Raw genomic sequence first — 24,446 nt, forward strand, 5'->3', positions numbered from 1 at the left:
CCAAAGGACATCCAGCCAACTGCCACGACTGTGGGAAGCATTGGAGTCGACATGGGCCAGCAGCCCTGTGGAACGCTTTCAAAACCTTGTAGAGTCCATTCCCCAATGAAGTGAGGCTGTTCTGAGGGCAAAAGGGGGTGCAACTCAATATTAGGAAGGTGTTGATAATGTTTGGTATATTCCGTGTAAATTATAATTCAATGTACACCACTTCCGCCCCAAAACCCCTTATCCATAAACCACACTGCTTATTAACCGTTGATCCCACTGGAAAAAATGAATTCAATATTTTATTCTGAATCTGATCATGTATTTCTTTCTGCAGAATATTGGCAACAGCAGGGGCCCACATGAACATACCAGTGGATCTGCGGACCCTGAGGGCGGTGAGAGTCCTGAGGCCCCTTAAATTGGTCTCTGGGATACCCAGTGAGTACAGTCAATATCTACCAGCATATCAATATAATTTACAGTGTCATAATACCTCAATATGTACCTTATTATAATGTCTAATTCTCATAGGCAATCAGACATTAACTCTTCACATGTGTGTGTGTTTTTTCAATTTATTTCATCATCAGGCTTGCAGATCGTGCTGAAGTCCATCATGAAGGCCATGGTGCCCCTGCTCCAGATCGGTCTGCTCTTGTTCTTTGCCATTCTTATGTTCGCCATCATCGGCCTGGAGTTCTACAGCGGGAAGCTCCACCACACCTGTCTACCTACTGCTGACATCCTGGGTAGTTACATACTCCAGTCTCCCTCACACACTCTGTATTTTATACACTCCCCCACACTCCCTCATACTCTCTCTCTATCCAAAACCTCTTTTCTACTGTACCTCTATCCATTAAAGAGGTTCCCTTCCCCCTCTGTGTTGCATTTTCACAGGGTCCTCATCTCTATTATCTTGTATTTGACAATCTCTCGCTCTTTGTCTCTCTCGCGCTCACCCCCCTGCATTGTTATTAAGAACATCTTCATACTGCTACTCTTTTACCTGACAGCTTCATGAGGACCCGACTGTCCCATCTAAACAGTGGTGGAAAAAATACCCAATTGTCATAGTTGAGTGAAAGTAAATATACCTTATTAGACAATTACTCAAGTAAAAAGTGAAAGTCACCCAGTAAAATACTACTTGAGTAAAAGTGTAAAATGATTTGGTTTTAAACATACTTAAGCATCAAAAGTAATGATTTAAATCAGTTCACAATCCTTATATTAAGCAAACCAGACTGCACAATAACAAAAAATAAATACTGTATATATATATTTAGGGATAGCCAGGGGCATACTCCAACACGTCGACAATAATTTTGTGTAGCAGGATTCAATGTTAATCCTATCCGCTTTGATACACCAATGCATCTGACCCTACTCGACAAAAAAAAAAGTTTTTGTTTTTGTACTGTACTTACAGGCTTTTAATGTGCACAAATTTGTAAGGTGATGGCATGGGGCAAACATTGTTCATGTTTGTGAGTGAACGTTATTTATAATAAGGGTTACATGGAGAAAATCTTACCTCTGAAATGAAAATGGATGGCCCTCCCTTCAGCAAAATATATTTCACTTAAACCCTCCCTGAACGCTTAAAAAATAAACAGGTCACCTTATACCGCAAATAATAATGAAAAAGTGGATAGCAGAGAACATACCATTTACCATACCATCTACCATTTGCCCTGACTTCTTAGACAGACCAGAGCCTTAGATATGCAGTTTTAGAAACTGTTCTTCGTCCTGTAAGCATGATATGGCAATGCAGGAATTTTGATAGCTCACAGGGCTGCGGGCCAGAAGGTTGTGGGTTCGCAGACCACCATGGACAATAATAGGAGTGGAAAGATCTCCTTTATAGTAAAAACATTACATGAATCTATCGTTGTATTTGCAGGTCCGAGAAAAAATTGCCTTTTATAAAAAATGTCACGCAATTGTACTTAATTTGACATATTAGCGGAATCGTTTTTTAATACCACACAAGTAATTGAAATGACAGGCTAAGAATGGACAGAGAGATAGAACCTATGTGTTCAACTTATCAAATCAGTGTGTCTTGTTTGCAACCAAACTGTCCTTGTTTTCAAATAATTCAATCTGAGACATCATTAGGAATCCGTGCATGGTGCTTTCAAAAGTTAGGCCTACCTTTCCACCCCAGACAGAGTAAGCCTACCGATGCAGAAAAATTACAGCTTTAACTACTGACTACTTTTCTTCCATGGCTTAACCAACGAGAGAAGGTCACACGTGTTTCCTTAAAAAGCTGTTTGAGTTTAACATCTTCTATTGTACAGAAAGTGAACAGCTTAATCAATTGATTGTAATGTCTGTCGTTAAAGGAAGACCAAGGTGCAGCGTGGAAGGCGTACATTTTATTTCATTATACATGTTCCACCAAAAAAACAATAAACAACTCAACGAACGTAAAGCTAGGAGTGCAACACATGCAACACAAAAAGACAAGGTCCCACAACAGAAGGTGGGAAAAAGGGCTGCCTAAGTATGATCCCCAATCAGAGACAATGATAGACAGGCGCTTCTGATTGGGAACCATACTCGGCCAACAAAGAAATATAAACATCGATTTCTCACACTAGTCACACCCTGACCTACCAAATAGAGAATTTAAAAGATCTCTAAGGTCAGGGCGTGACTGTATCCCCCTCCAAAGGTGCGGACTCCCGGCCGCAAACCTAAACCTATAGGGGAGGGTCCAGGTGGGCATCTACCCTCGGTGGCGGCTCCGGTTCGGGACGTAACCCACGCTCCCTACGCTGATCCCTCCGCTTCTGTGGAACCGGACCGTGGATCATCGCTGGAGGTTCTGAACTGGGAACCACCGCTGGAGGCTCCGGACTGCAGATCGTTGCCGGAGGCTCCGGACTGCAGATCGTCGCCGGAGACTCCGGACTGGGAACCCCCGCTAGAGGCTCTGGACTGCAGCTCGTCGATGAAGACTCTGGACAGCGGATCGTCGCTGGAGGCTACGGACTGCGGATCGTCGCTGGAGGCTCCGGACTGCGGACCGTCGCTGGAGGCTCCGGACTGCGGACCGTCGCTGGATGCTCCGGACTGGGGACCTTCGCTGGAGGCTCCGGACTGCGGACTGTCGCTGCAGGCTCCTTGCCATGGATCTTCACTACAGGCTCTGTGCCATGGATCATCACTGGAGGCTTCGTGCCATGGATCATCACTGGAGGCTTCGTGCCATGGATCATCACTGGAGGCTTCATACGTGAAGCCTGTTGCGGGGAGCTGTCGCAACACGTCCCGGCTAGATAGCCACTTTAGCTCGGTGAGTGTGGAGAGCTGGCACGGGAAGCACTGGGCTATGAAGGCGCACTGGAGGCATAGTGCGTAGAGCCGGCGCAGGATATGCTGGGCCATGGAGGCGCAATGGAGGTCTGGAGCGTAGAGCTGGCACAACGTGTCCTGGCTGAATCCCCCCTGTAGCACGGCAAGTGCAGGGAACTGGAACAGGCCGCACTGGGTTGTGCTGGCGAACTGGGGATACCGTGCGTAGAGCTGGCGCAGGATATCCTGGACCGAAGAGACGCACCGGAGGCCAGGAGCGCTGAGCCGTCACAATCCGTCCTGGCTGAATGCCCACTCTAGGACTGCAACTGCGGGGAGCTTGCACAGAGCGCACTGGCCTGTGGATGCGCTCTGAAGGCATGGTGCGCAGAACCGGATAACACGATGCTTGACCGGCCACTCGTTCCCCACGGTAAGCATGGGGAGTTGGCTCAGGTCTGAACCCTGACTCCACCAATCTCCCCGTGTGGCCCCCCAACATTTTTGGGGGGGGGGCTGCCTCTCGTGCTTGCTTCGTTGAGCTATCTTCTCGTATCGTCGCCGTTCCGCTTTCGCTGCCTCTACCTCCTCCTTCGGACGGCGATACTCCCCGGCCCTTGTCCAGGGTCCTGCTCCCTCCAGGATTTCCTCCCAGGTCCAGTCCTCCTGACCACGCTGCTTGGTCCGTTGGTGGTGGGATCTTCTGTAACGTCTGTCGTTAAAGGAAGACCAAGGTGCAGCGTGGTAGGCGTACATTTTCTTTAATTTAAAATGTTCCACCAAAAAAACAATAAACAACTCAACAAACGTAAAGCTAGGAGTGCAACACATGCAACACAAAAAGACACGATCCCACAACAGATCCCCAAGATCCCAGTATGATCCCCAATCAGAGACAATGATAGACAGCTGCCTCTGATTGGGAACCATACTCGGCCAACAAAGAAATATTAGCATAGATTTCCCACCCTATTCACACCCTGACCAACCAAATAGAGAATTTAAAGGCTCTCTAAGGTCAGGGCGTGACATTGATAGTGACATAATTAGATTATTTCCCATGCAAAGTAAGCCTGTGAATGTCAAAAAAACGAAACAGTGATATCCCCATATGCATCTTATCTGGGTATTTTAGAGCTTGTTTCTAGCATAAAGCATTGCGGATCAAAGCGCTCTTATAGATCACTTTATATAATCAGATCCGTTTTATTTTCCTCAAAATCTTAAACTAACAAGCCGTAGGCCTGTGCTTTTTTGTTTGTTGCCATTCACCCTCTCATACCCCCACAATTCGAGTTTTGGTTTTAACTTAACACCCCTTCACTGACACGGCTATTTAACTCCCTAGAGTCAATTGCCACACCAGTGCGTCAATCTAAATTAAATAACCAAAAAATACCTATCAAAGTCAGTTTTTTTTAAGCTAGAGATATCTGTTTTTTTTAAGCTAGAGATATCTGTTTTTTTTAAGCTAGAGATATCTGTTTTTTTTAAGCTAGAGATATCTGTTTTTTTAAGCTAGAGATATCTGTTTTTTTAAGCTAGAGATATCTGTTTTTTTAAGCTAGAGATATGTGTTTTTTTTAAGCTAGAGATATCAGTTTTTTTTAAGCTAGAGATATCTGTTTTTTTTAAGCTAGAGATATCTGTTTTTTTAAGCTAGAGATATCTGTTTTTTTAAGCTAGAGATATCTGTTTTTTTAAGCTAGAGATATCAGTTTTTTTAAGCTAGAGATATCTGTTTTTTTAAGCTAGAGATATCTGTTTTTTTAAGCTAGAGATATCTGTTTTTTTTAAGCTAGAGATATCTGTTTTTTTAAGCTAGAGATATCTGTTTTTTTTGCTTTGGCAACTCACGTAAACGTCTGTAGCGTCGGAACGGTTTGACCTATAAATTATTATGACCACTCTCTAAAGGGGAGACTGTCACGAACACGATGGTGTTTTCCGTTTTGACTTGTCTGAAGTGTGTACGGTTAATGTACCAACTTCTGTTTGGTAACGTCCAAACTGTTTGGGCTACAAACTAATGGGAACATGATGGTGTTCTCCGTTTTCATCTACCGGTTTAAAAAAAACAAATGGAAGTATGAAGGTAGTTAAATATGTGTAAAAAAAAAAAAAATATTTATATATATATATATATATAAATATATATATTTTTTTAGTAGTATAAGTTTTTTTTATATCTCCTAGATTTAGGACAGACACTTCAAAACCTTATTTCTTATTATTTAGTTTTTGGTTGTTTTTGCATTCAATGTGTTATTCTATGTGTTTCTATGGACTTTGGTAGTAAAGGCCCAAAGAAAAGGTATGTTTTTTTTTTATAACTTAAGGGGTCCAACAATTCAAAATCAAATAGCTAAATGATCCATAGTATAACCATCTTAAAACAATTCCATATGTCAGCTTAGCACCCCTCCCTCCTCCTCCAACGTCTTAGTGTCACGAACCTCGCCGAGGTTGGTGCCTCTTCCTGTTCGGGCGGTGCTCGGCGGTCGTCGTCGCCGGCCTATTAGCTGCCATCGATTCCCTTTCCGTTTGTTTTGGGTTATTGGTTAATTGGGTACACCTGTTTTGTATTAGGATTTGTTTGTAGGGTATTTAAGGGCACTAGGCCCGCTGGGTATTTGTGCGGGCTTGTTTTTGTTACTCTGTGTTTTGTTGGTGTGATTTATTATTGTATTTATTCTCCGGACTGTTTAGTCCTGTTGTTGTTTTGGACTAGCAACGTATTTACGCCCTGTGTGTTGGCGTGACTGTTTTTGTTGCGCTGGGGAATAAATCTGAGGAAAACGACTGAACCCTGCTCTCTGCGCCTGATTCCACCCACCACACCTAGTAGATCGTAACAGAAGCCCGCACCACCTGAAATGGAGTCAGCAGGAGCAGCGACCACTCCTCTCCCCACTATGGAGGAGCGCGTTCATCACCATACAGCTGTCCTCCATCGGATTGGTACCGCGATGGACCAGATGATGGAGAGGATGGAACGATGGGAGCGGAGTGGTCTCCCGACATCTACCCCAGCTCCCCCACTCCCGACACCACCTACTCCACCTACATCGTCCTCTGGGTCCGGCGCACTACGTCTCTCCCCCCCGAGGGAGTACGATGGAGCGGCTGCTGGGTGCCAGGGATTTTTGCTCCAGTTGGAGCTCTACCTGGCTACCGTGCGTCCGGCTCCCTCGGGTGAGGAGAGTGTGAGCCTCCTCGTCTCCTGTTTAACGGGCAGGGCCCTGGACTGGGCTAACGCAGTCTGGAACAGTCCAGACTCAGCTCGGGACAACTACCTGGAATTCACTCGCCGTTTCCGAGCAGTGTTCGATCATCCACCAGAGGGTAAAGCGGCGGGTGAGCGACTGTTCCACCTCAGACAGGAGACGAGGAGCGCGCAGGACTTCGCGTTGGAGTTTAGGACCCTAGCTGCTGGTGCTGGGTGGAATGACAGGGCCCTGATGGACCATTACCGGTGTAGTCTCCGGGAGGACGTCCGCAGGGAGCTGGCTTGCAGGGACACAACTCTCTCCCTGGATGAACTAATAGACATGTCTATTCGATTGGACAACCTGCTAGCTGCCCGCGGGCGTTCAGAAGGGGTCCTGTTAATTCCACCGTCCAGCTCTCCCACTCCCACTCTGATGGAGTTGGGAGGAGCTGCATCTAGGGGGATCAGAGGGGGCTCCTCCTGCTCCTATTGTGGACGGAGAGGACACACTTCGGACCGGTGTTGGAGGAGTCCCTCTGGGAGTCGAGATGGTCGGCAGAGCGCTCCTCGGCCACCCCAGGTGAGTAAGCACCAAACTCACCCAGAGCTCCCTGTTGGTCACATGTTTTTGTTAATTTTTTTCCCTGCATTTTTCCCCTCTCTTCAGCATAAGGCGCTAGTCGATTCAGGCGCAGCTGTGAGCTTTATGGATCGTGGACTCGCCCGTAAATTGGGTATTCCGTTAGTGCAGATAGACCCACCTGTCCCCGTGCACTCCTTAGATAGCCGACCGCTAGGGTCAGGGCTGGTCAGGGAGGCCACGATTCCGCTGGACATGGTAACGCAGGGGAATCATAGGGAGAGGATCAGTTTCTACCTTATTGATTCACCTGGGTTTCCGGTGGTGTTGGGGGTTCCCTGGCTGGCTATTCACAATCCCCTTATTTCCTGGAAACAGGGGGCTCTTAAGGGGTGGTCAGACGAGTGTTCAGAGAGGTGTTTAGGAGTTTCCATCGGTGCCACGACGGTGGAGAGTCCAGACCAGGTTTCCACCGTGCGCATTCCCCCAGAATATGCCGATTTGGCTATCGCTTTTAGTAAGAGGAAAGCGACCAAATTACCACCCCATCGACGGTGGGATTGCGTGATAAACCTCCTGGAGAACGCTGCACTTCCCCGGAGTCATGTGTACCCACTGTCACAGGAGGAGACGCTGGCTATGGAAACATATGTCACGGAAGCTCTGAGACAGGGGTACATTCGGCCCTCCATGTCACCCGTCTCCTCGAGTTTCTTTTTTGTGAGGAAAAAGGAGGGAGGTCTGCGTCCGTGCATTGATTATCGAGGTCTCAATTCGATCACAGTGGGTTTTAGTTATCCGCTACCTCTCATCGCTACGGCGGTGGAATCATTCCACGGAGCGCGTTTCTTCACAAAACTGGACCTCAGGAGCGCGTATAATCTGGTGCGTATTCGGGGAGGAGACGAGTGGAAAACAGCGTTTAGTACCACATCAGGCCACTATGAGTACCTCGTCATGCCGTATGGGTTGAAAAATGCTCCAGCCGTCTTTCAATCCTTTGTAGATGAGATTCTCAGGGACTTGCACGGGCAGGGTGTGGTAGTCTATATTGATGACATCTTGATTTATTCTGCCACACGCGCCGCGCATGTTTCCCTGGTGCGCAAGGTTCTTGGGCGACTGCTGGAGCATGACCTATACGTCAAGGCTGAGAAATGTGTGTTTTCCAAACCAGCCGTTTCCTTCCTGGGTTATCGCATTTCCAGCTCGGGGATGATGATGGAGTGTGACCGCGTTAATGCCGTGCGTAATTGGCCGACTCCGACCACGGTAAAGGAGGTGCAGCGGTTTTTAGGGTTTGCCAATTACTACCGGAGGTTTATCCGGGGTTTTGGCCAAGTAGCAGCGCCCATTACCTCACTGCTGAAGGGAGGGCCGGTGCGTTTGCGGTGGTCAGCAGAGGCTGATGGAGCCTTCAACCAGTTGAAGGCACTGTTCACTGGGGCTCCCGTGTTGGCGCATCCGGACCCTTCGTTAGCATTCATAGTGGAGGTGGATGCGTCCGAGGCTGGGGTTGGAGCCGTGCTGTCTCAGCGCTCGGGTACGCCACCGAAGCTCCGTCCCTGCGCTTTCTTTTCTAAGAAGCTGGGTCCGGCAGAGCGGAACTATGATGTGGGGGACCGGGAGTTACTAGCTATGGTAAAGGCCCTGAAGGTGTGGAGACACTGGCTAGAGGGGGCTAAACACCCTTTTCTCATCTGGACTGATCACCGTAATCTGGAGTATATTCGTGCAGCGAGGAGACTGAATCCGCGCCAGGCTAGGTGGGCCATGTTCTTTACACGTTTTAGATTTACGATCTCTTACAGACCAGGTTCCCTCAACACTAAGGCCGACGCGCTGTCCCGTCTCTATGACACTGAGGACCGGTCTATCGAACCCACTCCCATCCTTCCTGCTTCTCGGCTGGTGGCCCCAGTGGTATGGGAGGTGGACGCGGACATCGAGCGGGCGTTGAGGGTTGAACCTGCGCCTGCACAGTGTCCGACTGGCAGAAGTTACGTACCGCTTGGTGTTCGTGATAAGTTGATTCGGTGGGCTCACACACTACCGTCTGCGGGTCATCCGGGGATCGATAGGACAGTGCGGGGTCTTAGAGGGAAATACTGGTGGCCCACCTTAGCTAGGGATGTGAGGCTCTATGTCTCTTCCTGTTCGGTATGCGCCCAGAGTAAGGCTCCTAGGCACCTTCCTAGAGGGAAGTTACAGCCCCTCCCGATTCCACAACGGCCATGGTCCCATCTCTCGGTAGATTTCCTTACTGATCTCCCCCCTTCTCAGGGGAACACTACCGTTCTGGTCGTTGTGGATCGGTTCTCTAAGTCCTGCCGTCTCCTTCCATTGCCTGGTCTCCCTACGGCCCTACAGACTGCAGAGGCTCTTTTTACCCACGTCTTCCGGCACTATGGGGTCCCAGAGGATATCGTCTCCGATCGGGGTCCCCAGTTCACATCTCGGGTTTGGAAGGCGTTTATGGAGCGTCTGGGGATCTCGGTCAGCCTTACCTCTGGTTATCACCCCGAAAGTAATGGGCAGGTGGAGAGAGTAAACCAGGAAGTGGGCAGGTTTCTGAGGTCGTATTGCCAGGACCGGCCAGGAGAATGGGCAAGGTACGTCCCATGGGCAGAGTTAGCCCAGAATTCTCTTCGGTATTCGTCCACGAATATGTCGCCATTCGAATGTGTACTGGGTTACCAGCCGGTCCTGGCTCCGTGGCATCAGAGTCAGACCGAGGCTCCTGCGGTGGAGGAGTGGGTACAGCGCTCTAGAGAGACCTGGCGGGCAGTCCAGGATTCTCTCAGGCAGGCCAGTGAACGGCAGAAGAGAGACGCTGACCGCCACCGTAGTGAGGCCCCGGTGTTCGCACCAGGGGACAGGGTCTGGCTCTCGACCCGAAACCTGTCCCTCCGCCTGCCCTGCCGGAAGCTGGGGCCGCAGTGTGTGGGGCCATTTAAAGTCCTGAGGAGGATAAACGAGGTGTGTTATAGATTGCAACTTCCCTCTTATTATCGTATTAACCCCTCGTTTCATGTGTCTCTCCTCAGGCCGGTGGTAGCTGGTCCCCTACAAGACAGTGAGGTACCGGAGGTCCCTCCACCCCCTCTGGACATCGAGGGGTCCCCGGCGTACACAGTACGAGCTATTCTGGACTCGAGACGCCGGGTGAGGGGCCTGCAGTACCTCGTGGACTGGGAGGGGTACGGTCCGGAGGAGAGGTGCTGGGTACCGGGGAGGGACATTTTAGATCCTTCCCTCTTGAGGGATTTCCATCGCCTCCACCCGGATTGCCCTGCGCCTCGTCCTCCGGGTCGTCCTCGAGGCCGGGGTCGGCGCGCTGCGGGAGCCGCGCGTCAGGGGGGGGGTACTGTCACGAACCTCGCCGAGGTTGGTGCCTCTTCCTGTTCGGGCGGTGCTCGGCGGTCGTCGTCGCCGGCCTATTAGCTGCCATCGATTCCCTTTCCGTTTGTTTTGGGTTATTGGTTAATTGGGTACACCTGTTTTGTATTAGGATTTGTTTGTAGGGTATTTAAGGGCACTAGGCCCGCTGGGTATTTGTGCGGGCTTGTTTTTGTTACTCTGTGTTTTGTTGGTGTGATTTATTATTGTATTTATTCTCCGGACTGTTTAGTCCTGTTGTTGTTTTGGACTAGCAACGTATTTACGCCCTGTGTGTTGGCGTGACTGTTTTTGTTGCGCTGGGGAATAAATCTGAGGAAAACGACTGAACCCTGCTCTCTGCGCCTGATTCCACCCACCACACCTAGTAGATCGTAACACTTAGACTCTAAATAATTGAAGAGTGCATTGTGGGTGGAAGAATAACCAACAAATCTATGGATATAGCAGCCTATAGCCTAATTTTGTCTCTCAAACAGGTAGGCCTACCTCTTTTTTCTTAAATAGGAAGAAATAGGCTCCAACACAAAACCCTCTTGTTGTTATTAAAGTCTAATTAAAATTAAGAAGGTTGAAATAAATTATGCCTACTAGAATTGGACTACTTTCAGCTCCATCAGCTGTCCATTTTCGATTGATTGTGCCGCGCCACCACAATGTACATTAAGTTACTTGAATCTGGCTTATTGTGAGGTAAAAACATAAGCGGCAAGAAACATTGTTTTTAATCAAATCAATGATAGTAGTAGCAAGCTGTCAAAGTTTACCTCCGGTCCTCCATTTTTTGGAGTAGGCCCAATCAAAACCTATTTTTGGTAGAAACCTATCACTCTCCTCCTGAACTACCACCGTAGGCCTACGCAGCACAGCCATTGGTAAGGCAGCACACAAATAAAGAGCAGCCCATTTCCGTGTGTAATAAAGCCTAGTTTAATTTACACCATCCCATCAGTTATCTTATACATATAATTTTTCTCTGTGCTTCTCCAAGCGTGCACTTCGTAGCCTATAGGCTATGGATGACTTGATTGAGACCACACTAAATAGCATATAGGCGCACTTGATATTGCATGCCCAGCAGAGAATCAGAGATGAGGGACGGCATCAGGCACACATCGATATATAGCCTAATAAGCAGCTAATTCTATAACACAGAGAAATATAAACGTTTCATCAATTACAAATTACATGACCCCAAACCCTCCCCTTGACTAAAATTGAACATGACACTCCCCCATTTTCCTCGATGTATCCATTCTGTAAATTGGAATCCGTCCCTTAATACGCCCAACTGGGCTCCCTAGCTACCTTTTTAATTAGCCAACAATGATTACTCTGTAATCACACAAACCAAATATAGTATTTTTAATAAATATGGTTTAACACAGTCAGATGTGATCTCTCCAGAATGTGTATTTCTCAACCCTCAATTCACGAAGCAGCATTGACCCCTGTGATGTTGATGACCGGTCCCTGAGGTGGTTAGCTGAAACAGAATGTCCGTTTTTCACAGCTCTCCTGTTGTAATTAAGGTTGACGCTCTAGACATCCACTACTCCTAAACCGTGTTGCCCTCTTGAAGAGCAACCTGCATTTCAAAGAACAACAGTGTTTACCCTACCACTGTTTTGGTAAACAGCTGAGGGATGGGGCTGGAGAAATGTAACCACTCTCAAATTCATAGACAGAGCTATGGATGCCAGGACTGACCATCCATGGTATCGACATGTTCGTTTTAACAATGTTTTGAGGCTGTACAGTGTTTGTTCTCAATTACTTTGTTTACAAACAATGGAGTATAATTTTTTTTTACATTTAGCAGACACCCTTACAGTAGTGAGAGCATACATTTTCCAACTGGTCCCCCATGGGAATCAAACCCAGTGTGTAGAAAGTAACAAGCTAGCTACACGTTAACCACCACAACCCCTGCCTTGTCCTGTGTTAGAAAATGAGACGATGGATACAACCGAGGTGGAGTTTGCCTGCGGAGTGAGGAAGTGTCCGGAGAAGTATGACTGCATCGGGTCATGGATTGGCCCCAACAACGGCATCACCCAGTTTGACAACATCCTGTTCGCTGTGCTCACTGTCTTCCAGTGCATCACCATGGAGGGGTGGACAGCTGTACTCTACAATGTGAGAACAGATCACTCAAAGTATTTTTTAGGAACTATTTATAAGGTAGAGACATTGACGTAAGGGATAATCAAAGAGGGGCTATGAAGTCCGGTGGAAATAACCCACAATGTGCGTGTGGGATGCGTCCCCGGCGCACAGCATTATGGCACAGCTTCCGCGTTGTGCTTGATTTCCAGGGAATGCGTAGCCCCTTGTTCTTACATAGTAACTCTTCAGCAGTGAAGCGTTAAGTCTGTACCTGTATTTATGTACCTTATACATGTCTATTGTACCTCCTTTAGACCAACGATGCCTTGGGCTCTATGTGGAATTGGATGTACTTTATTCCTCTCATCATTATTGGCTCATTCTTCGTACTCAACCTGGTGTTGGGAGTCCTCTCTGGGTGAGTAAATAAAAGCCGTGTGTATGTGTGTGTGTGTGTGTGTGTGCGTGCCCATGTGGAATGTTGTGTGTGATTTTATGAGTGTTTTAGAAGAGGAAACAATGGATTTCCTCATGTCCTGCGTGTGTAGGGAGTTTGCCAAAGAGAGGGAGCGGGTGGAGAACAGGAGAGCCTTCATGAAGCTGAGACGTCAACAGCAGGTGGAGAGAGAACTCAATGGATACAGAGCCTGGATAGACCGAGCAGGTACTGTACTGTTTGTTACCTTACAACCGCTACCACCCGAGATAACTACATAAAATGCAAAAATGTATGTATTATAAGATCCAAGTGGATCTGCCGGGATGGAGCTGCCTGGGGAATATGTGGATGGAGCTACCTGGTGAATATGTGGATGGAGCTACCTGGTGAATGTGTTGATGGAGGGGGACTTTGTGAAGCTGCAGTGCTATAATGGCAATCTACAGTATCTTTCTCCCACGCAAGTAGAGGTTGAGAGGAAGGTGATGCGGACTCCTTGACCCAAGTGTAAATGTGTGAGTGCGAGTCTGTGTGTGTGTGTGTGTGTGTGTGTGTGTGTGTGTGTGTGTGTGCTTGTGCGTCCGTGTGTGTTTGAATGTATGCATTAGTCATATAAATCAATAAGTGTTCCCTCTCTGCAGGGCGGCATCAGGGCCCTGAAAGTGAAAAGTTAGCTACCAGGCGAGCCCTGGATGAGCTCTTACCTGATGATGAGTTCTTCCCTCTCTCAGAGCATCAACACTATGCATTCAGCCCAAATACTCACCTTTGTAGTGCTAATAAAATCATTTCAATATTACATTTAAACAGGTTGGCCCCATGATTTGCTAACAATCATCTGAGAGTGCTAAGGGAAAGAGAGAGAGAGCCCTGTTTATGTTTCAGGAGCACTTTATGACTGACCTGGAATTCACTTTGTGTGGATGACAATGACATGTTCACCCCATTGTTTCAGAGGAGGTGATGCTGGCTGAGGAGAACAAGAATTCAGGGAGATCTGCTTTAGATGGTAAGAACCACCAGAAAACACAATTCATTGAGAGGAGTTACCACCATAATGGTGAATTCAATTGTGCGGAAGACCTTTCCTCCCACGTTCACATCAGTAAATCCTTATGTAACAGGGGTCAGAGGTGCTGCTAAGAGCTTTGCTTCCTCTACTGTCCAAATGCCCCTTACTGGGCTTGAACCAGTGATCCTCTGCCCTGCCTCTCTCCATCCACTACACTTTAACTGCAGTTGTAAACAAAGGCAGACATTTTGTTCCTCTTTGACCTCCATTAGCTTAGAGCTGCAGCAGACAATTGAAAATTGCAGTGAAAAGGCTAAACCTCTTTCAGAGAAAAATATACCGTAAAAACCTCAAGAAGTTAATTTGCTTTGATTACTGTGTGAACATCGCGGGTGTCTTGGGAACAGCAAGGTGAAAATGGCTTGGGGCACGCCTGTAGTGATATATCGTATGTCAACCGTCTTGTTTTTATATCATGTTTTTGTTAGTCTCACTCCTTTTTGGAAAACGAGAATGGTTCATAAGGACACTTTCATTTACACCGTACCTTATCAACCTAACAAAAAGGTGTCCATCATTAAAACCACATTTAATTGGCTCTTCCTCCTTCCTCTCATGTTCAAAGTATTTCAGTCAGTTTGCCTGAAAGTTAGCACGTCAACATTACCGTTTACATCCATTAATATATAATTATCTCTATAACTAGTTTGTCACTCTTTATGGACGAAATGGCTGGAAAGTGAAATATGTTGTGCCGTTATGCTTATAAGCATCTGTTGTTCTATCCATACTATTGGGGATATTCTCTGTTTGTCCTAATTTTCTGTTGTGTGTGTATTCAGTGCTGAAGCGGGCCACCAGTAAAAATGCTAAGCATAGAGGAGGTCCTGGGGATGCAGAGATCTCCACTATAGGTGAGAGAGGAACACACAGCCCAGATCCTCATATTTAGGCAACTTCCTGTTTTTCTCTCCACCTCCATTTCTGATCTCTTTCCCCTATTATCTACTGTATTTGACCTTGATTTGACATATCTATTATTTTCAACACCCTTTCTCTCTCCTCTCCAGCCCTGACCTTCTTCTTTCTCCGTGTCCTTTCTCTCGCTCTCTTTCTTTCTATCTACTCATCCTCTCTTCCTCTCTTCTCATTCTTCCTGCCCCAGGAGCACCTCGTATGCGGATCCGTACAGTGCGGCGTGGCCCGGTGGCGTATATACGTCGTAAGGAGCGTATGCTGCGTATCTCCCTGCGGCGCATGGTGAAGACCGACACCTTCTACTGGACTGTCCTCAGCCTGGTGGCTCTCAACACCATCTGTGTGGCCATCGTACATCACAACCAGCCCGAATGGCTCTCCACCTTCTTGTGTACGTCTGGGCTGGACTGTCAATCAACCAATCAATGAATGAAAATGTGTCTTTATAGCCCTTTTTACAACAACGATTGCACATTCAGAAGAAACTCCAAGTCCTAAGTATAGGATATGTGGTGTATTTACAGTAACAGTAGCAAACTATCAATTCAATCTGGACGGCTTTCAAATATACTTCTAGACGATGGAGATGTGGTTCTTCTGTCGTGCAGAGTTTATAACATGAAAAAAAGCTAAATAGCTTGGTTTGAACAGAGGAAAGACTGTGAACATTTGCCCAGTCTTTGATTCATAATGATTTATTCTTTCTTCAGACTATGCGGAGTTTGTTTTCCTGGGGCTCTTTTTGGCAGAGATGTTCTTAAAGATGTACGGCCTGGGATTCCGCCTCTATTTCCACTCCTCCTTCAACTGCTTCGACTGTGGAGTGAGTTCATTCATTCTACTCCATGTTAGCTGATGGTGAACCAGGACTTAGACGTGTGGCAGCATAAGATTTTCTTATGGTTGTACGGGTGAACCGAGGTGTGTTATGTTAGGGAGTTAGGAAAAACAACAAGACGTTTCATTTCTAACAATATGAACAATTAAGTGCTATTGTTATGTGATACTGTCCTATATTGCTGACTAATGCGTGTTCTTAATGATAAAGGTTTGTCTAAACTTCCCTTGTGGTGTTTGAATGTTGCGTGGTGTCTCTCCCGTGCAGGTGATAGTTGGCAGCATCTTTGAGGTGGTGTGGGGCTTCTTCCGGCCTGGCATGTCCTTTGGCATCAGCGTCCTGAGGGCACTGAGACTCCTCAGGATCTTTAAGATCACCAAGTGAGTGGGACATCAACCAGAATGAGGGTTAGGGTCAACATTAGTGTTGCTGCTGTAAGTATAATGTATTACCATTGTAGGTTAAAGGTTAGGGTAGGGTCAGCATTAGTGTTGCTGCTGTAAGTATAATGTATTACCATTGTAGGTTAAAGGTTAGGGTAGGGTCAGCATTAGTGTTACTGCTGTAAGTATAATGTATTACCATTCTAGCATTAGTGTTACTGCTGTAAGTATAATGTATTACCATTCTAGAATTAGTGTTACTGCTGAAAGTATAATGTATTACCATTCTAGGTTAAAGGTTAGGGTAGGGTCAGCATTAGTGTTACTGCTGTAAGTATAATGTATTACCATTCTAAGTTAAAGGTTAGGGTAGGGTCAGCATTAGTGTTACTGCTGTAAGTATAATGTATTACCATTCTAGCATTAGTGTTACTGCTGTAAGTATAATGTATTACCATTCTAGAATTAGTGTTACTGCTGTAAGTATAATGTATTACCATTCTAAGTTAAAGGTTAGGGTAGGGTCAGCATTAGTGTTACTGCTGTAAGTATAATGTATTACCATTCTAGGTTAAAGGTTAGGGTAGGGTCAGCATTAGTGTTACTGCTGAAAGTATAATGTATTACCATTCTAGGTTAAAGGTTAGGGTAGGGTCAACATTAGTGTTACTGCTGTAAGTATAATGTATTACCATTCTAGGTTAAAGGTTAGGGTAGGGTCAGCATTAGTGTTACTGCTGTAAGTATAATGTATTACCATTCTAGGTTAAAGGTTAGGGTAGGGTCAGCATTAGTGTTACTGCTGTCTTTTCCTACTAGCACTGAACTACTTTGTTGAGGGAAAATGTACTTGCTACGACTGTGATGTGTGGTTGTCTCACCTAGCTATCTTAAGATGAATGACCTTTTGCAAGTCGCTCTGGATAAGAGCTTCTGCTAAATTGCTCAAATGTAAATGTAGGGATCAGCATCAGTTATACTGCTGGAAGTACAATGTATTACTCTCCAAAATACATTCAAATGGCAAACAGAAGATGTTGAGGTCTGTCTATTTTGTATGTGAACCTTTTCTTCCTTTTTCTTGACCAGGTACTGGGCATCTCTTAGGAACCTGGTTGTGTCTCTTATGAGTTCCATGAAGTCCATCATCAGTCTGCTCTTCCTCATCTTCCTCTTCATCGTCGTCTTCGCCCTGCTGGGCATGCAGCTCTTTGGGGGCAGGTGAGCACAACCAGAGGGTTGGGTTCACTTATTAGATACGAGGGTCACTGATCTCAGGATAGTGATTCAGTGCTTCACCAATATTAGGACATCAGTATGTTTTGGTATGCACAAGTCCCAGGTCCCATGAATTTATTTTCAGTTGATCTGTTCATTGACCAATGATGTGTATTGCCCATCATCACGTCACCGTATATATTTACAAATATAACTTCCGAAGCAGCTGGGAGCTTGCCATGTTTTGTTTTGCTGCGTCGGAAATGGAATGATAGACCTGAAATTACACGTCTAGTTGAAAATAGCAATTTCCACCTCCTCCTCTTCCCACTTCTTCCTCCTCCTCTTCCCCGGTCATATCTGCCCATCCATTCTTTCTCTCCCTTCAGGTTCATCTTTGAAGATTACACTCCTGCCAACTTTGACACGTTTCCAGCTGCTATCATGACAGTGTTCCAGGTTTGGCTCATACCGTCCCTCTCACTGGCTTCTCCATGGTGACACACATAACCTACCCGGGTATATCTCCCGCAACCCCCCCCCCCCCAGGGCCTGAATGGAACAACACTGCCCACCTCCCCCTCCATCTACTAGCATCCCATACATACACATATGCACATACATGTCAGAGCTGTGAAATATGGAAGAATGTTTGATCAAAACCATAAACTGGGTTTCCGAGACAAATCAAATAATACTAGTTCTGACATGATTAACTCTGCAGGGAGAACGAACCCTGTTAACGATGTGATTCAATTATGGCCCATAATGTATTTGTGTGTTAGCATTTTATAAGACACAGTGCATTCGGAAAGTATTCAGACTTTTTCCCTTTCTACAACTTGATTGGAGTCCACCTGTGGTAAACTCAATGAATTGGACATGATTTGGAAAGGCACACACCTGTCTATATAAGGGCCCACAGTTGACAGTGCATGTCAGAGCAAAAACCAAGCCATGAGGTTGAAGATATTGTCCATTGAGCTCCGAGACTGGATTGTGTCGAGGCACAGATCTGGGGACGGGCATCAAAACATTTCTGCAGCATTGAAGGTCCCCAAGAACACAATGGCCTCCGTAATTCTTAAAAGGAAGAGGTCGTAACCACCGAGACTCTTCCTAGAGCTGGTCGCCCGGCCAAACTAAGCAATCGGGGGAGAAGGGCCATGGTAAGGGAGGTGGCCAAGAACTCGATGGCCACTCTGACAGAGCTCCATAGTTCCTCTGTGGAGATGGGAGAACCTTCCAGAAGGAAAACCAGCTCTGCAGCACTCCACCAATCAGGCCTTTATGGTAGAGTGACCAGACGGAAGCCACTTCTCAGTAAAAGGCACATGACAGCCCGCTTAGAGTTTGCTAAAGGACTCTCAGACCATGAGAAACAAGATTCTCTGGTCTGATGAAACCAAGATTGAACTCTTTGGCCTGAATGCCAAGCGTCACGTCCGGAAGAAACCTGGCACCATCCAGACGGTGAAGCATGGTGGTGGCAGCATCATGCTGTGGGGATGTTTTTCAAAGGCTGGGACTGGCAGGCTAGTCAAGATCGAAGGAATGATGAACCCCACAAATTACAGAGAGATTGTTGATGAAAACCTGCTCCAGAGCCCAGAGCCCTCAGGACCTCAGACTGGGGCGAAGGTTCACCTTCCAACAGGACAGCGACCCTAAGCACACAGCCAAGACAACGCAAGGGTGACTTCGGGACAAGTCTCTGAATGTCCTTGAGTGGCTCAGCCATAGCCCAGACCTGAACCCGATCGAACATCTCTGGAGAGACCTGAAAATATGCTGTGCAGCAGGTTTTTAGCTTTGTCATTATAGGGTATTGTGTGTAGATTGATGAGAAAGAAAAACAATTAATCCATTTTAGAATAAGTCTGTAATGTAACAAAATGTGGAAAAAGTCAAGAGGTCTGAATACTTTCCTAATGCACTTTATGCGTTCTGTTTGCGTATTACTTTCATTCAGACTTCAAGAGGCTGATCATCACAGATCTTGTACTTTTCAATCTAGATTCTGACTGGTGAGGACTGGAATGAGGTGATGTACAATGGCATCCGCTCCCAAGGAGGAGTGCAGTACGGCATGTGGTCCTCCATATACTTCATAGTGCTCACCCTGTTTGGGAACTGTATCCTTGCTCAACATCCTGCTAACCACAATTGACAGATTCTGCTCACATTCTCGATAGGTTTACATGTATCTTTCTTTTTCTTTGAAAGTTGTAGCATAGACCTAAAGTGGTAGTAGGGTCAAGGGTTGATTTATTGGGGGAAAAGATGCACTGAGTACAACCCAGGGGATAACCCTTTCAAGCGATTCCACTTGTTTTAAACGTATTTCAGATGTTTTGTGGAACTGTCCGACAGTAACCTAATTCATGTATTTCAGTTTCATCCACCCCTGTTAGGACTCTTGACCATACTGTGAACAGATACTCTACTCAATGTCTTCTTGGCCATCGCTGTGGATAACCTTGCCAACGCACAGGAACTCACCAAGGTGTGTAGTACTGTTTTAAGAGTTTTAACGGAATGGGGTATCTTTAAATTAAAATAAGTGCTTTCAAAGAAATGTGTAAGGGTCATAACCTAAGGCCATATCTGCCCGATATCATAAACTAATTGTGGGATGTAAACTACTTTGTGTTTTTATTTGACCTTTGAAGGACGAAGAGGAGGAAGAGGAGTTTTTCAATGCAAGATACGCCAGAGGCAGAGATGGCCCGATGTCTGAGTAAGTGTTCTGTTTATACTTTTATCACAATGGCAGTTGGTCAGTCACCTACTTTAGCCTAGTCTTGATGATGATTAGGAGGAGATTGAATCTATGGGGTGATCATGACGCCTTCTCAATATCTGTCGATTACACAGCCGTAAAACCCACCGAAAAACAAGGATCCACTATTCTCTTTGAGAGTGTGATGTAGGCGTTAGGAAGAATGTTTATTTTCCTTGCGTACAGCTGCACGATGAGTCTTCAGGGTTAGAGAGGCATGTTCTGAGTGTGGATAATGTATGTGTACCTGCCTGTTACAAAGCATGTGTAGTGGCAATTGCATTAGTGAAATTAGGGATGAGGCGCACATCCCAGTGATTACAAGCATCTTCGCTCATGAATCTGATGTTGTTCTGGGGACTTGCTAAAGGATAATGCATGATTTTAATTCTACTTTTTGTTTTGTTTAGTTGAGCATGTCATTCAACAGGTAAATTAAGAAAGATAACAGGCCAGTCATACACGCATGTTTTTATTTATTTACAATTTGTTTAATTGTGCATGTCAGTCGACGGGTAAATTAAACCAAATGACAGGGCAATTATAGAGTATAAGCGGAGTATGTGCTTAGTGTATAAGCTCCACCAACCATTCTGCTCCCTCTGTAACAGGTACAGGTAGGGAGGAAAAGGATGCATGGATTGTACTGTCCTCTGATCTTCTCCAGGCACGTTACGCTGACTCTGTCTTTTGTCTGTTGCTACATATTTGAGTGTCAGTCCTCTGTGCTTCAGCGCTATCAAGATGGTGCTGCTTTTGATACATATACTGTACTATGGTGTAATGTTATGTAATGCTGCTTCCATCATGTTGTCTTGTTACTCTATGCCTGTTATGTGGCACTGACCGAAAGAGAGAGGACAAAATATAGAAGTCTAAATTCGAACCCTGCCCCTGTACGGTCAAGGTGAAACAATTTGTAACTTGGATAACCACTGTTATCTGATAAGATTTATAAAACATCCACTGTCACTACTTAGGAAATAATGATTTTTCTAAGTGAACAGGATTTGGATCCATTGATCAAGCCTTCAAAGCCAAATATGAAAATATAATTATAAGAAAAATAAGATATAACCAAATATACTAGACTGGCATTAAGGTGACGTCTGTTGACCATTGGCCTTGACCCTTGACCTGGTTTTGGACTGTGTCACAAGGTTCTGTTCTGTCTTTGTTCCAAAATCACTAATGTCTTGTTTTCAACCAATCACTCATTGATTACATGGACTACAAAAGAGTTTGAATACCCGTAAGTAAAGTTGTTTGTCTGTACCCCTGTGACACCTAATTCCATTTCCTTTATCTTAGAAGAAGAAGCTAATTGCTAGATATAACAGTATTTTCCTATTTTAATCCTGCACTATTCCTTTTTGTTTTTGTGGCTTTTTGAGTTTGTGCGCTTTCTTCCCAGGTACTTTCATCATTTGAATTTCAATTGAATTTATGGATGTTTGTTTTATTTAGATGATAATTCAATGTGTGAATTCAATGAATCTTTAGCCATACAATATGCAATATATCTGAGTCAAAATGTTAATATATGTCATGCAATTTTCGTACTTCATTATTGACTTACATACACACATACATGAATACATACAATGTTATATAATATGTAATATGCTTATACTGTATTTAGTGTTGAGATGTATCCTTTCATTGATATGTAAGTGTACATATGACATAGGCATGATGCTGCCCTCTAGTGACAGGCTTTGTGTTGTGCTCTGTAGGAGGAGGAGGAGGCCCTATCTCCGCAGGAAGAAGGCCATTCACAGGGGCCGTATGGCCGTCCCCGAAGAGGAGGAGGAGAGCGGCGCCCCGGGCGGAGCTGACCAGCCCCCCAATGGGGCCAACGCCTTCTCCAACCGCCGTGACAGACGGAGGAGGGGGGGAGGAGGAGGAGGAGGAGGAGGAGGAAGAGGCGGAAGATCCGTGTGGGAGCAGAGGGCCAACCAGTTACGCAAGCGGCGCCAGATGGAGAGCCAGGAGGTGCTGTTCGGGGGCAGCCCCACCGAGGACACCACTGACAACCCTACCACCGCCTACCGTGCACCCACCCGTTCCCCAGACACCAGTCCCGGACACCTGCCCGAGTCGCCCATGTCCGGCATCATGCCCATGCCTGAACCCCCGATGTCCATCGCCATCCGGCTGCCGGAACCTCCAGACTCTGAGCCTAGGCCTCTGTTTACATTGGTTGAGGAGAGAGCAGTGCACCATCGACCCGCAGGTGGGGACAGGAGGCACAGAGTGGCCCGGAAGTTCAGGCCTGGCCTTGGGGGGGCGGAGGAGGGAGGGGTGGCTCGGCATAGGAGGCACCGTCATCGTGAGGCCCGGGCTGAGGCCAAGAGCAGAGAGTCCCCACATGAGGAGGTCAGAGAATCAGGCAGCAGAGAGAGGAAGATACTGGAAGAGAGGGAGGAGAAAGAAGAAAAAGAGGAGAAGATGGACAAAGGAGAGGTCGCTGTGGTGGAGGGAGGAGTGTCGGGCCAGGAAGAAGGAGCCAGCATTGTCAACTTAGAGAGTGAAGAAGAGCATCTGAGGTAAGACAGTGGTGCAATGTTCCATTCTTTTAAGCTAAGGGTTAAGGCATTGTGATTCGTGAGATGAGACTTCAGGCCCACATTAGGATTGGCTAAGTGTCTAAACACATCCACACATTCTCTTCCATACACCTCCTCTTCAGAGTGTGTATTGCAGACATCCCCGAGCCTCCCCTATGTGATGACTTCCCCGAGTCCCTACCCCCACCCCTGTTGGATCCTCCACCCCAGATGGAGGAGGGCGAGGTGGGGGAAACTGGGCAGTGTGAGCCCCTGTCTCAGGACCCTCCATTGGAGCCAGCCCCAGAACAGTTCACAGACCCCCCAGAGCTCCAGGCAGCATCCGGGGTCAATGATTCAGAGAACAACCCAGCCTCCCTGAACCGTGAGGAGGGTGAGGGGCCAGGCCAAGTCCTAGACAGCCAGACTAGTGTGATCATAGAGATGTCTGGAGAACAGCCACTGCTGGAGATCATCCCTTTGACAGGTATGCTTCCATATAGTCGCTCTTGACCGACATTCGTAGCTTGATACATTCTAGTTTGTTGAAAGCAATGTAATTGCCATTGACTGTTCTGTACCGTTTCCTGCTGGAACAAGGATGGTAACGATGGTCTTGTTTTGCCATGCCCGGCAGGAGCCAGGTCAAATAACAGGTTTTATCTTCAATTTACATGTAGCTTTACACAACAACAAAGAGATGGAGGTGTACCAGCCTGAAAGGAAGGAGAAGGAGAAGGAAAAGGAGGAGAAGGAGGCACAGGAGGAGGCCAGCCCGCCCAAACCTGTACCTCCTGACAGCATGTTCCTCTTCAAGGCCTCCAATCCGTAAGACTCTCCTTCCTGGCCATGTCTTGGCATGCATTCTACTGCGGTACTAATCAATTCAGTTCAGTTTTATAAAAAGACTCCCTTTTAGTATACGTAGGCTATTGTGTTTCTCTCTCTGCACACACTCTCTCATGCACTGTAGCTGTACAGCACTCTCACTCTCAGAGAAAAAGGATTGGTTAGGGTACCATATTGTTCCCTGCAGTACAGAAATATCAAAATGCACATAATGCATCTTCAGAGGTACACTACTGGTCAAAAGTTTTAGAACACCTACTCATTCAAGGTTTTTCTTTATTTGTACTATTTTCTACATTGTAGAATAATAGTGAAGACATCAACACTATGAAATAACACATGTTGAATCATGTAGTAACCAAAAAAGTGTTAAACAAATCAAAATGTATTTTATATTTAAGATTTTTCAAATAGCCACCCTTTGCCTTGATGACAGCTTTTCACACTCTTGGCATTCTCTCAACCAGCTTCATGAATTAGACACCTGGAATGCATTTAAATTTACGTGTGCCTCCTTAAAAGTTCATTTGTGTAATTTCTTTCCTTCTTTATGCGTTTGATCTAATCAGTTGTGTTGTGACAAGGGAGGGGGGTATACAGAAGATATCCCTATATGGTAAAAGACCAAGTCCATATTATGGCAAGAACAGCTCAAATAAGCAAAGAGAAACGACAATCTATCATGACTTTAAGTCATGAAGGTCAGTCAATATGGAACAATTCAAGAACTTTGAAAGTTTCTTCAAGTGTAGTCGCAAAACCTATCAAGCGCTATGATGAAACTGGGTCTCATGAG

The 24,446-nt window shown here is 46.2% G+C and overlaps 2 protein-coding genes across 3 annotated transcripts in view; one reads left to right on the forward strand and one right to left on the reverse strand.

Annotated features, from left to right (window-relative positions):
* Positions 1-24,446, forward strand: part of LOC110508606 (voltage-dependent R-type calcium channel subunit alpha-1E) — a 94,339-nt gene that overhangs the window by 48,169 nt on the left and 21,724 nt on the right. For both annotated transcript variants that reach the window (XM_036966537.2, XM_036966538.2), the window contains exons 5-22: positions 326-429; positions 582-740; positions 12,442-12,632; positions 12,917-13,020; positions 13,151-13,266; positions 13,997-14,050; positions 14,896-14,967; positions 15,219-15,422; positions 15,742-15,854; positions 16,137-16,249; positions 17,342-17,473; positions 17,860-17,929; positions 19,488-19,605; positions 19,909-19,976; positions 20,143-20,210; positions 21,989-22,801; positions 22,945-23,288; positions 23,482-23,629. In XM_036966537.2, the coding sequence (XP_036822432.2) occupies positions 326-429; positions 582-740; positions 12,442-12,632; positions 12,917-13,020; positions 13,151-13,266; positions 13,997-14,050; positions 14,896-14,967; positions 15,219-15,422; positions 15,742-15,854; positions 16,137-16,249; positions 17,342-17,473; positions 17,860-17,929; positions 19,488-19,605; positions 19,909-19,976; positions 20,143-20,210; positions 21,989-22,801; positions 22,945-23,288; positions 23,482-23,629 (2,991 nt within the window). The remainder of the gene's footprint in view (positions 1-325; positions 430-581; positions 741-12,441; positions 12,633-12,916; positions 13,021-13,150; positions 13,267-13,996; positions 14,051-14,895; positions 14,968-15,218; positions 15,423-15,741; positions 15,855-16,136; positions 16,250-17,341; positions 17,474-17,859; positions 17,930-19,487; positions 19,606-19,908; positions 19,977-20,142; positions 20,211-21,988; positions 22,802-22,944; positions 23,289-23,481; positions 23,630-24,446) is intronic.
* On the reverse strand, positions 1,173-5,422 carry LOC149970729 (uncharacterized). Its single transcript, XM_090225481.1, has one exon. The coding sequence runs from the start codon at positions 3,394-3,396 to the stop codon at positions 2,779-2,781; it is 618 nt and encodes a 205-aa protein (XP_090081607.1). The 5' UTR covers positions 3,397-5,422; the 3' UTR covers positions 1,173-2,778.

Source organism: Oncorhynchus mykiss, chromosome 28 (assembly GCF_057628025.1).
Source record: "Oncorhynchus mykiss isolate SJ-2025 chromosome 28, ASM5762802v1, whole genome shotgun sequence".
Taxonomy (NCBI): Eukaryota; Metazoa; Chordata; class Actinopteri; order Salmoniformes; family Salmonidae; genus Oncorhynchus; species Oncorhynchus mykiss.

Excerpts from the sequence above, each read along its gene's own strand:
- LOC149970729 (XM_090225481.1), bottom strand. The coding sequence starts at position 3,396 with ATGGCCCAGCATATCCTGCGCCGGCTCTACGCACTATGCCTCCAGTGC.